Source organism: Uranotaenia lowii, chromosome 1 (assembly GCF_029784155.1).
Source record: "Uranotaenia lowii strain MFRU-FL chromosome 1, ASM2978415v1, whole genome shotgun sequence".
NCBI lineage: Eukaryota > Metazoa > Arthropoda > Insecta > Diptera > Culicidae > Uranotaenia > Uranotaenia lowii.
The window spans coordinates 10,389,361-10,399,824 of record NC_073691.1 but is presented as its reverse complement, the minus strand read 5'-3'; the positions used below and the strand labels follow the sequence as shown (position 1 = coordinate 10,399,824).

General features: G+C 39.8%; 4 protein-coding genes and 1 non-coding gene across 5 annotated transcripts; 2 read left to right on the top strand and 3 right to left on the bottom strand.

Annotated features, from left to right (window-relative positions):
• Positions 1 to 2,678: 2,678 nt before the first annotated feature.
• LOC129755648 (60S acidic ribosomal protein P2-like) lies at positions 2,679 to 3,803 on the bottom strand. Its single transcript, XM_055752267.1, has 4 exons — positions 3,647 to 3,803; positions 3,201 to 3,478; positions 3,045 to 3,109; positions 2,679 to 2,841 (listed from the first exon to the last, which is right to left on the bottom strand). The coding sequence occupies exons 2-3, from the start codon at positions 3,475 to 3,477 to the stop codon at positions 3,048 to 3,050; spliced, it is 339 nt and encodes a 112-aa protein (XP_055608242.1). The 5' UTR covers position 3,478; positions 3,647 to 3,803; the 3' UTR covers positions 2,679 to 2,841; positions 3,045 to 3,047.
• LOC129740753 (small nucleolar RNA Me28S-Am982) lies at positions 2,919 to 2,999 on the bottom strand. The gene has a single exon (XR_008736368.1). It is a non-coding gene; the product is annotated as a small nucleolar RNA Me28S-Am982 (small nucleolar RNA).
• Positions 3,804 to 5,452: 1,649 nt separating the features above from the next.
• LOC129738576 (zinc finger protein 135-like) lies at positions 5,453 to 6,991 on the top strand. The gene is made up of 2 exons (XM_055729807.1): positions 5,453 to 5,815; positions 5,873 to 6,991. The coding sequence occupies exons 1-2, from the start codon at positions 5,552 to 5,554 to the stop codon at positions 6,947 to 6,949; spliced, it is 1,341 nt and encodes a 446-aa protein (XP_055585782.1). The 5' UTR covers positions 5,453 to 5,551; the 3' UTR covers positions 6,950 to 6,991.
• Positions 6,992 to 7,577: 586 nt separating this feature from the next.
• LOC129738935 (CD209 antigen-like protein E) lies at positions 7,578 to 8,831 on the top strand. Its single transcript, XM_055730261.1, has 2 exons — positions 7,578 to 7,736; positions 7,801 to 8,831. Exons 1-2 carry the CDS (start codon positions 7,617 to 7,619, stop codon positions 8,173 to 8,175), a joined length of 495 nt encoding a protein of 164 aa, XP_055586236.1. The 5' UTR covers positions 7,578 to 7,616; the 3' UTR covers positions 8,176 to 8,831.
• LOC129738934 (COP9 signalosome complex subunit 5) lies at positions 8,303 to 9,719 on the bottom strand. The gene is made up of 2 exons (XM_055730260.1): positions 8,989 to 9,719; positions 8,303 to 8,836 (listed from the first exon to the last, which is right to left on the bottom strand). The coding sequence occupies exons 1-2, from the start codon at positions 9,554 to 9,556 to the stop codon at positions 8,397 to 8,399; spliced, it is 1,008 nt and encodes a 335-aa protein (XP_055586235.1). The 5' UTR covers positions 9,557 to 9,719; the 3' UTR covers positions 8,303 to 8,396.
• Positions 9,720 to 10,464: the final 745 nt, after the last annotated feature.

The following is a 10,464-nucleotide window of genomic DNA, read 5'->3' as shown; positions in this document are numbered from 1 at the left end:
TTTTTTATAAATTTAGCATTTTTCATAAAATTTTCTCTAGTGTGACATTCTTGCGTAGAACTATCAACATAGAGACAACCACCTTGATGAAAATTTCGTATAAGTTCAGAACAAAGTCTACTTGTTTGTGTTTTTATTCGAAAGTTAACATTAAAAGAGGTCGTTTCCAGCAAAAAAGTTAAAATGACCCAAAAGTCACATGGGACATTATTGCTTAGAACGGCAGTATACAAGATAACAAAATAATCTATAGGTCTGTTTGTAAAATTCACACAATTAACACATGCTCATACATTATTTTTATATTTTTATTCTCACACATTATGTTTCTGGTGCTTTGTTTGGCGGATGATGCTACTACTAGCCGTATAATGTAACAATCAAGAAAATCAATCATGAACGGTGTGTGAAAAAAAATCACTTCGATCAGGAATCTATTGATTACCTCTCCGACACCTTGTCATAAGGCCAAATCGTCAGATGAAACAAGTCAAGCTGTAACTCTACTATCCAGTTGACTTCATCGAGATAAATTCTCTGCTATAGAGATTCTACGGCAGAAAACGCTCATCGTGCCCTGATTGAAGTATAAGGTACACCGGGGCAAGTGCAAACGGTTTTCACCATAGTTCAATTTTCACATGTCCTAGAAAAATATGTATATGTTCAAAAATTATCAATTATCGTTCGTTGTATCACTAAAATAGTTCTCAACAAATTCCCATTGGTAGTGAAAAATTAAAAAATGTTGGTAAAAAGTAACGGTGCTTTTGTGAAAAAATTTCAAAATTTGCACTTGCCCCGTTTATGGGGGCAAGTGCAAACGCAATACTTTTTCCAAACTAATTCACAGACGAGTCAGTGTATCGGTCTTAAAATGAATTGAATACATGTTCCGGTACGTTTTATCAACTTTGATTAATATGTTTGCTGTTTTCTCGCAATATTGATAACTTTTTGGAACTCCATTTTTGGTGACTGTTGTTTTAAGCAAAAGACCTTCATTTACTAATGCATTAAGGAATTTCGAACATCCGCTTCAGATACAACACTTTGGATACCCCTTCTGACCATTTTAATATAATGCTGAACCATTTTGGTGATGAATTTTCTGAAATGGCTGATGTTGCATGGCTTAAAGGTGCGTTTGCACTTACCCCGGTAGTGTCGTTTGCACTTGCCCCACAGTGTGGGTTGACAAGAGCGAATATTATTTTCACAAATTCGGGGTGTAATGAAAATTTATCAAAAATTTTCTGCTTTCACTTGAATATCAGTCTCAAACACTCACCTTTTAACGAAAATTCGGATTTGAATGCCTTTTTTTTGTAGCCAAAATATGCAAAACAAAAACACACTGTTCATGTCTAGTACGAACTTGAATTCGTGTGTGATCAAACAGTGCCGTGTTTTAAGTGAAAAATTTAAAGAAAGTTTAGTTTATCTATGTCAGATTGTTTGTTTGGGGCTAAATAACAATTTCTAGAAGAAGAAATATTTTTTACTTTTTTTGTAACAGAGAAAAGACGAACGTTTGCACTTGCCCCGAGTTTGCACTTGCCCCGGTGTACCTTACTTCTATAGAAGTCCTTTGATTAACTGTTATTAATAAAATAATATAACTCAAAAAAGCGACACAACTTCAGTCCGGCTGGAATTTTATCTTTCTACCATTACCCATCGATTCCACAATGTTAAAAAACCTAGTTTCGTCGCGTTATTTAGTTATTCCTTGGCTATTGACCCTATTGACGAAATATTTTTCACGTGAAGTGTAAATGGGCCTTTAATAAAAAAAAAAACGGTAGGTATTAAAGCGATTTTCGGTATCTGAAGAATTATGAAAATGAATTTGCGTCAGTTTTTCGAATTGGAATTATACAAACACTGTATTCACAGCGACAGAATTTCATCGAATTTGTACAAATGTGGTGTAGTCTGTGGCCCGCTTAAAAAAATCATTCCAATACATGTATACAAAGTATACGTATCGGTATCGGTTTCGACTGTTTCGAGAACTAATGGCGTATTTTTTTTTGATTCCGGATTTGGCTCTGGAACCGTCAGAATAAAAAAACGAGTTTCGGGTTTCGAGTTATTCCATACGTAGGTGTGCGTGAGAACGAGCGCAATGTTTACATGCAGCTGTCATTTTGTTCTCCCTTCTGGATTTCTTCATTCGGTTCTTCACATCCGGATTGCCTTTTTTCGTGTCCGGATTGCACTGGACAGCAGATAGTACGATTTTGCTTGGCTGAGAGGTTCAAAATCGCGGCAATAATCATTTTCCCGTTCATTATTTCAACTGTTTTGCTTTCAGCCAAAAACAGCTGTTTAATGTTTTGACAACAACGTTGAGAGTATTGGTGAACTTCTCGCAAAACTGACTTTCTTCTCAGGGCGACTCCGTCCGTTTTTCGAGCGAACCTAGGTTGCCTCTCGAGCAATAAATGAGCACGATGACAGCAGTTAGAGCGAACCTAGGTTGCCTCTAGTTTGCCTCCAGGTGAAAAAAAATACGGTATAATTCTCGGTTAGATTCAAACGCTGAATGGCGAATTATAAACTTGTTAAAATTTATTAGAAAACGTTAGATTTCTATAGAAAACTACCAGCTATTGTAAATATTTAACTCCAATCTAAGCCAGGTGTTTCTTTCACTTCAATCAAGTCAAGGATTTTGGCTGTTCAACTTTTGATGTTTAAACTTTTATTTGTCCTTGAAATTTATTTCACAGAAATAAATAACATTTTTCATTGTACACATGGGTTACAATCAGACCAGGGTTTATCGGTTTCCACGAAACATCACCGCACATCGCGATGGAAATTAAGTGAATTCTGTAATGGAAAAGGATAAAAAACAAAATACGATATTAGTTACCGTTGAACTATGTTTAACATATTGTATGAATAAAGTAAATACTCAGTAACTAACTATATTGACTATCATGATTTATCAGTCGAAAGATGGTGATTAAGTTTAATCATCATTAAAAATTACTCAAATCAATAGCTAACTAGATTTTTAGATGAATTCTTACCTCTTATTCAAAGAGACCGAATCCCATGTCGTCGTCCTCGGACTCCGACTCTTCCTTCTTTTCCTCTGTAAAAACAAAGCAGAAACCGGAGATAAATAAACGCTTCTTCCAACAAAAATGCGTTTAGAGGTTATGTTCCTCGAAAACGGATCTTACCCTTCTTCTCCTCGGCGGGGGCAGCTCCACCAGCAGCAGCAGCGGCACCTCCAGCAGCTGGAGCACCACCACCACCGGCTGGCATCGACGACAGCTTCTCGCGACCGGAAGCGATCAGTTCATCGATCGACTTGCCCTTCAGCTCGTTTACCACCTTGGTGACACGAGTCGAATCGGCCTCGATACCGACCGAGCTCAGGATTTTCTCGATGTCGGCATTGGAGGGCGAGGCGTTTCCACCGAGGACAGCCAAAAGGTATGCAGCCACGTAACGCATTCTGGAAGATCAAAATAGATTATCAGTCAACATACGCTAAGTAAATACACGCCATAGGAATATGCATCGCCATTTCGTCGAAAACTCGGTCAACAGATTAAATGTGAAACATTAACAAATGAGAACGTTGAAAGCAATACGATTAATGCAAGATAAAAGCAAAACTTACTTTTAAGTCCCTTTAGACACGAAACGAAGGCGGCACAGAAATGAAAATGCGACTCACTTGTTTGAGGTTCAAACTTGAAAGAGAACCGAAGTCGCGGCGGAAGTCGAGTTGTCAATTTTCTCGAAAAGGCTTTTTCTCCCGACGTCAACAAGAGCGCCTGAACGTGCTCTGCTCGAAAAATTTCACCGATATGAGGGGTCCAGCAATGTGCTAAGTTGACCTATTTGACGAGTTGGTGCTGTTAAATACCAATGTGGTACAAAGAAGGTGCATGAACAAACACGCACACGCACCGTAATATATTACAGAACTCGTATACGTCACTTGCCAGGATGTTTATGCATCCTATAGGCGAGAATCGTAAACAGCAGTTGGCAATGATTTTCTTCTCCAGTTTTCGCTAAAGCCCTAAAATAAAAGTGCGGCAGACTGAATTTCTCACCGATTTGGCAGCACTGAAAAAGCTTCTATAATCTTTCGACACTGCCAATAACGAAAACATTCGCATGACTTCTTGAAGATGTGCAGTTGTGTTGCAGATGGTGAAGTTGATTTTCGTTTAGTGAATATTATTTAATTTGCTCTCCGTTGTGTCAATTGTTAAAATAAAAATGAAGTGCTCCTTTCCGTTTTGCTCCAATGAATTTTCTCTGCATTCTTGATTAGTTTCAATTAAAAAATTGAAAGTCACAGTCACACAGATTACAATACCTCCCACGAATTTGAAAAGGTAAAAATGGTTATGCTCGATTGGAACAAGGTGGGTATATATTCAGGAGGTGTTCCCGAATAACGAATTCCCGATTCAGCCATTTTGGCTATGTAGGCTATGCAACTATACGGAACTCATGAAGCTTGTTTACCAACAAACCACAGAAAAGCTGAGCAAAAAATAAACAAACTCATTGAGAGCCCCGCACACTCCTCGCCTACTTACTGTAAAAGCCGGAGAACCTAGTGTATCTAAGAACCTTGGATTGGAACTACTTTTGACAGTTCGATTGGACCTCCGCGGCAGGGATGCCAGGTGTTGAGGATAAAAAATCTGGGTAATTTTGAAAAAAAGTCTGTGTGTGTCTGTGAACAAGGAGGATCACAAATTTGGTACTGAACCAGAATTTTGACGATGCGTGTGAGCGGAGAAGGGGGGGGGGGTTGTGTAGGTCGAGTAGAGAACTATTTGGAACTATATAACTAACACGGTTTCCTACCACGTACCATGCCGATCTTATTTACAAAAAATAAGTTTAATGAATGATTGATCTAATACCCATGCATACAAGCGAGATTTACAGTCTAATCTGGCACCTACGGATCAAATCCGATACATGAATATTGATTTCATCATTGAATTTCAAAAGTCTGTAAAATCTGGGTACTCTGAGCAAAAATCTGGGCAAAATCTGTGTCTGACCAATATCTGGTCGAAGGGTCAAAAGTCTTGGTTTTACAGACAAATCTGGGCACCTGGCAACCCAGCTCCGCGGTGACAGTCTGCCGCACTTTTATTTTAGGGCTTTAGTTTTCGCTGGTACAGCGATGATGGTTGTTTGTTTGAAAATCCAACTGACATCACGAATCGGCATGGTTACATGTTTACAAAAAAAAACTTTTACCACTTAGCACGGGATTTCCATCGCCACCTGAGATGTGTATACAGGTTGGTTAAATACCACTGACCATTCTGGTGGTCCACCGGTTGTGCACCAAAAGTGCTGTCAAAGCGTTTTTTTTATATAAAGATGACAGCAGTTGGTGCACAACCGGTTGGGCACCATGCAGATGAAAACAAATACGGCATAACAATCAAGACTGCCACCTAGTGGTGGATCCTGAAAATCCATGTAAACAACTTAAAACAACGTGATTTTCCTTCAGTATTTAAAAAAATAATTTAAGCACATAATGGTAAGCGAAATTGAATCAAGCGATACTGATTATCAAGGAAATCAAGCCTCTGAAGCGGAAGAAGTTAACCAGGGGTTCCAGCTATGCCCTGAAGATAAAGTTACAGCACAAACAAAAATCGAGAGTGCTAGTCTGTCTACAGCGGTTCTCGCCAAGCAAAAATCAGAAGGTGTTCCTAGTGGATTCACTTGCGAACATTGTGGGACAAGCTTCAGGAAGCGGGACCATTTTGATCGACATAATTATACCCATACAGGAGTGGTGAGTATTGGATGTGATCTTTTTTTAAGCATGGATTAAAATTGTTTATCTTTGCAGAAGGAATATCGCTGTACGGAACTCGGTTGTGGCAAGGAATACACCAACCGGACCCATTTGAATCGTCATATTCGTACTAATCATGCAAAGAAGCCAATACCGGACGCAGACAGATTTACATGCGAGCATCCCACCTGTAGAAAATCCTTTGCCACGTACCAAAGTATGAAAAGGCATTACGATATTAAGCATGTCCTTGGTAAAAGCTGGTCCTGTGCGGAGTGCGGTGAAAAGTTTTGGAGGAAACTGCAGCTCAAGCAGCATGTTGTTCGACACACTGGCCAGTATCCGCATAGGTGTAATATCTGCGATAAAGGTTTCATCAACGCTATTTCCCTCCGGAACCACAGATACACTCATGCCCTGCATAAATGTGCTGATTGTTTGAAAGAATTCGTTCGTTGGACGGATTTGGTGGCGCACCGAAGACTCCACCATGTTAGTTTTCATCACTGCTCAGATTGCGAACGTAAGTTTCCTTCGAAGCGATTGCTACACGAGCATCAGAGAATGCATCAAAGAAAAAGAGACGAGGAGTTGGAAGTCTTCCAGTGTACTTATGAAAATTGTCCAAAGTTCTACGAACACGAGCGTAACCTACTGGCACACATTAAAGCCAAGCATGAAGGAGCTCCTAAGTATGTCTGTACCGAACCAAAATGTGGAAAAGCTTTGGCAAGTAGTCAAAAACTGGAACAACATCAAAAACTGCACGAATCAGCCGCTCGCAGCGTTGCCCGTATGAAAGCTCCCTCAACGAGTAAAGCTCCGGCCAGACGGAAAGACGCCGGAAAGCCGAAGCGTTCAACGGCCTGCCGGCTGGCAAAGATACAGTTGGATCCTTCGGCTGAGAAAATCTTGATAGAAAAAAGTCCGGAACATCGTCCATCGATCGAGCTGGATGTTTCCAGCTCGGCACTAGACTCGGCCTCAGAATCGGAAGCCGAGTCCAAAGTCAAACTGGGTGCCATCGTTTCGAATCAGCTGGAAGCAATCAGGAAACGAATACGGCTACTGCAAAAGCAACAAACCGCCCCTGTTGTCGCAGTAACCGCAGAGACCCAGGATGTCGTTTAATGTAGGTTTAATTGTAAAGTTTGTGGAGTGGGTCAATAAATTGTCGATTGAAAAAGAAAACAACATGGGATATTGCATTAACAGCGATCTGTTGAAGAAACTTTTTTTTAAGATAAGATTTTTTTTAAATTTTATTAGACCTTTTAAACCCTTGAGTGTTTATTCGGGGCTTAATGTGAGATTGTTTCAATTGCCTACACAACCTAACACTCGGTTGAGTCTATGGAGTTTGAAGTTTTATCGTTCGTTTAACTTTATAACTGATTCATGTTTCTCATATTCTTTGTACAATGAAATCGTTGACGTTGAAGAGACGACACATCCAAAATTTTCCAAAATACAAATCCCAAAAATTCCTCAAAGTTCATGATGACATTATTGATAATATGGTAAAATCAAACAATCAAAAATGAAATTTAAGTAAAAATAGGAACCGAAATCGATAGTGAAGGTCAAACTGTGTGAATCAAACTCCAAAATCTTTGAAATACATAAACATGTATCCGCGCAAAGGCGAACTCCAAAACAAAAAAAAAACAGCAAAACTTACCTGGAAATTCCAATTCCCATACAACAGCATTTATAGTTAGCTAACGGAATAAAACAAACAGGTTTTGGCTTGATTATCACTTTTGGCTGACTTGCTCGTCTTATTAGTGTATGACGAATGGTTGAACTTGTCGCTCATTCTTTCGATCGCAAGAAGATGAAGAACATTATATCGCTTCTGTTTTTGTTGGTTCTTCACTTGACCTTCGGTGCCAAGTATTACGTTCCAAATCTCCGGGTAAGCATTGTCGAAATTAACAAGTTAGTCTTAAAACTGTAAGTTAAATTGACTTCTTCATCAGGCCAACTGGCACAAGGCGCACGAGTTCTGTACCTCCCTAGGGATGGCGTTGGTGTCCGTCGAGTCTAACGAGAAACACCAGGATTTGATCGGGTTTATCCAAACCACCGATAAGCTGTCAAACCTGACGCGCTACTGGTTGGGCGCCAGTGATTTGGCTGAACCGAAAACATTCACCTGGCTGCACAATAGTCGACAGCTCACGTTCCAGAATTGGGCCCGAAGCGAGCCGAACAACTTGGAGGGCGAACACTGTGTAGAGATGCTGTATCAACGGTATGCAAAGTACACTTGGGGTTGGAACGACAACGATTGCACCTTCGCGGCCTATCCCATCTGTGAAACGGTCACCAAAGACTGTGTCGACACCTTCTAGATCTGAGAAAACGTTGTTTCAAAATTATATGATTTTTTAATTGTATTGAGATGTTTTTAAAAATCAAATTAACTAAAATGTAGCAATAACATACAAAACATATTTCTGCGGTCATATAGTAAAAAAATTATATTTCGGACAGTGTTGAATATTTATTCCAAAGTAATTATCCAATGAGTTCATTTAAGGTGTGAAGAAGTTTACCGACCAATTAACATCGTCTACTTATTTTTAACATTAACCGTATTGAAAAGTTTATCCTTTGCGATTTGTGCCATTAGTCCGTGGATCAGCTCGATCGATGCTCGGCTACAATCACGTGTGGCCTTTGAAAGCTTGTCTTCCGTGCGTTTTTCGTTCGGATCCGTTCCGCTAACCACAAATGGACCACGGCCCAGGCTAGCTTCACTAAGTTCCAACTTTTCGGACAAATCCAATATCTGGCCAGTGGTATAGTCGGCGTTGCTCAGCAAACCGGAACTGCCTAGAGTGTTGACCCAGTACTTGTTCCACAGTGAATCGAGCAGCTTACGGTCCAGTGCTGACTTGAAGTAGGTCACGTCCAGCTGATAGTACTGCTTGCAGTGAACACCAAAATCTTCTATCTTATTCAACGGAATTGTCTGGTACTCGGACGGCTCCTCGTTGGGTGGCTTGTAACCTGTTGTCGGAATGAAAACAAAAATTGTTTTAGAATAATTTATAATTTATTGATTTAACGTCAGCTCATCGATATAAAATCATAGTTAGGGTCAAGGAAAAACATTCTATCTTACAAAAAAATTAATTTGAAAATAACAAAAACAAACTCACCTTTCGGATAGGTCCGGAATGCTCCCAAACACACCTTGCCGGCCGAAACAGTTCTAACCGGATCGACTACAATGGCCACGAACGGTTCCTGATAGTTTTGGTTTAACATCTGCGTATTAACGTCAATACCGGATAACCAACAACCATAGCCCGGATGGCTGTGGTACCATCCGATGGCATTCTCGCATCGACCCACCTCCTTGGCCGAATCCATGTACGCCGACATGTACTCGTAGGCCTGCGATTGGGCATTGACGCGCGTTTCCGTACCCTCGACTGGCAGTGCGAAGGCATCCATTACGACCATGGTATCGCCTTCGATTTTCCCCAGCAGAAGACCCATAATCTCGAGGGCGCCCCCGGAACGAGCATGCATAACCATTTTCAAAAGAGCAAGAGCGGAAATTTTAATATCCTTGAAAAAGTGCGGATCTTTTTCCCAGGGTCGGGCCGTCAGGATTCGCTGCTGCTGTTCGGCATCGTACCGGAAGATTTCATCACTGGCAGGAAGCGTTTCGATGTTGTTTTCCAATTCCCAATTTTTACGAGCAAGCTCCGAATCGCCCATCTTACCTATATGCCTTCGGCCAAGGATATTCGCTGATGAGATAATCGAAATTCTTCGCGTTTTCACAAATTGAGAAACAACACTTTGGTGATTCAGCAGATTCGGGAAAACACAATTGCCAATGATTTGATTTGCGATTACAAAAGTGTTGCCACTGAAACATCACCTATTAGGTATTTTAATTAAATTTTATTCTTTTACAACAAAAGAATAATTTTGTTTAGAATAAAGCTTTATAATTTAATTTATAACATTAGCGTTAGAGTTCTGAGTGCGAACGAAAAAACGATATCTCGTATTTGGTTCGCAATGTGTTAAGACATTATTAAACATTATTAAATACCTATTAATATTTTGTTTTGTAAAAAATTTATATGTGGCAGCGCTGACACAAAAATAACAAAATTTCAAAGAGGGGTGATTTCAACCTGTATACACATCTCAGGTGGCGATGGAAATCCCATGCTAAGTGTTAGTAAAAGTTTTTTTTGTAAACATTGAAACCATGACAATTCGTGACGTCAGTTGCATTTCCAAACAAATAACCAACAGCGAAAACTATAGAGAAAAAAATCATTGCCAACTGCTGTTTACGATTCTCGCCTAGCATACATAAACATCCTGGCAAGTGACGTAGGCTTTGTTTACCTTTTTACTTCTTGAATAACGAGTTCTGTATTAGTGTGCGTGTTTCTTCATCACCTTCTTTCCACCACATTGGGGTGATTTGGATATTTTCGAGCAATAAATATTTATTTTTTCGAAAAGCCTTTCGAGCAGCGTACGGTGTGCACTGAAAAATTTTGTAAAAAATATCGCAGAATTGAAAATGAAAAAATATGTAAAAATTAAGATAATTTTTAGGCACAAGTCGTCGAGTGAGGCACAAAAAATGGGTTTTGTGACGG

Excerpts from the sequence above, each read along its gene's own strand:
- LOC129755648 (XM_055752267.1), bottom strand. The coding sequence starts at position 3,477 with ATGCGTTACGTGGCTGCATACCTTTTGGCTGTCCTCGGTGGAAACGCC. Across the intron at positions 3,110-3,200 it reads CCCCGCCGAGGAGAAGAAGG|AGGAAAAGAAGGAAGAGTCG; the intron begins GTAAGATCCGTT and ends TTGTTTTTACAG.
- LOC129738935 (XM_055730261.1), top strand. The coding sequence starts at position 7,617 with ATGGTTGAACTTGTCGCTCATTCTTTCGATCGCAAGAAGATGAAGAAC. Across the intron at positions 7,737-7,800 it reads ATTACGTTCCAAATCTCCGG|GCCAACTGGCACAAGGCGCA; the intron begins GTAAGCATTGTC and ends CTTCTTCATCAG.
- LOC129738576 (XM_055729807.1), top strand. The coding sequence starts at position 5,552 with ATGGTAAGCGAAATTGAATCAAGCGATACTGATTATCAAGGAAATCAA. Across the intron at positions 5,816-5,872 it reads ATTATACCCATACAGGAGTG|AAGGAATATCGCTGTACGGA; the intron begins GTGAGTATTGGA and ends TTATCTTTGCAG.
- LOC129738934 (XM_055730260.1), bottom strand. The coding sequence starts at position 9,556 with ATGGGCGATTCGGAGCTTGCTCGTAAAAATTGGGAATTGGAAAACAAC. Across the intron at positions 8,837-8,988 it reads ATTCCGGACCTATCCGAAAG|GTTACAAGCCACCCAACGAG; the intron begins GTGAGTTTGTTT and ends TTCCGACAACAG.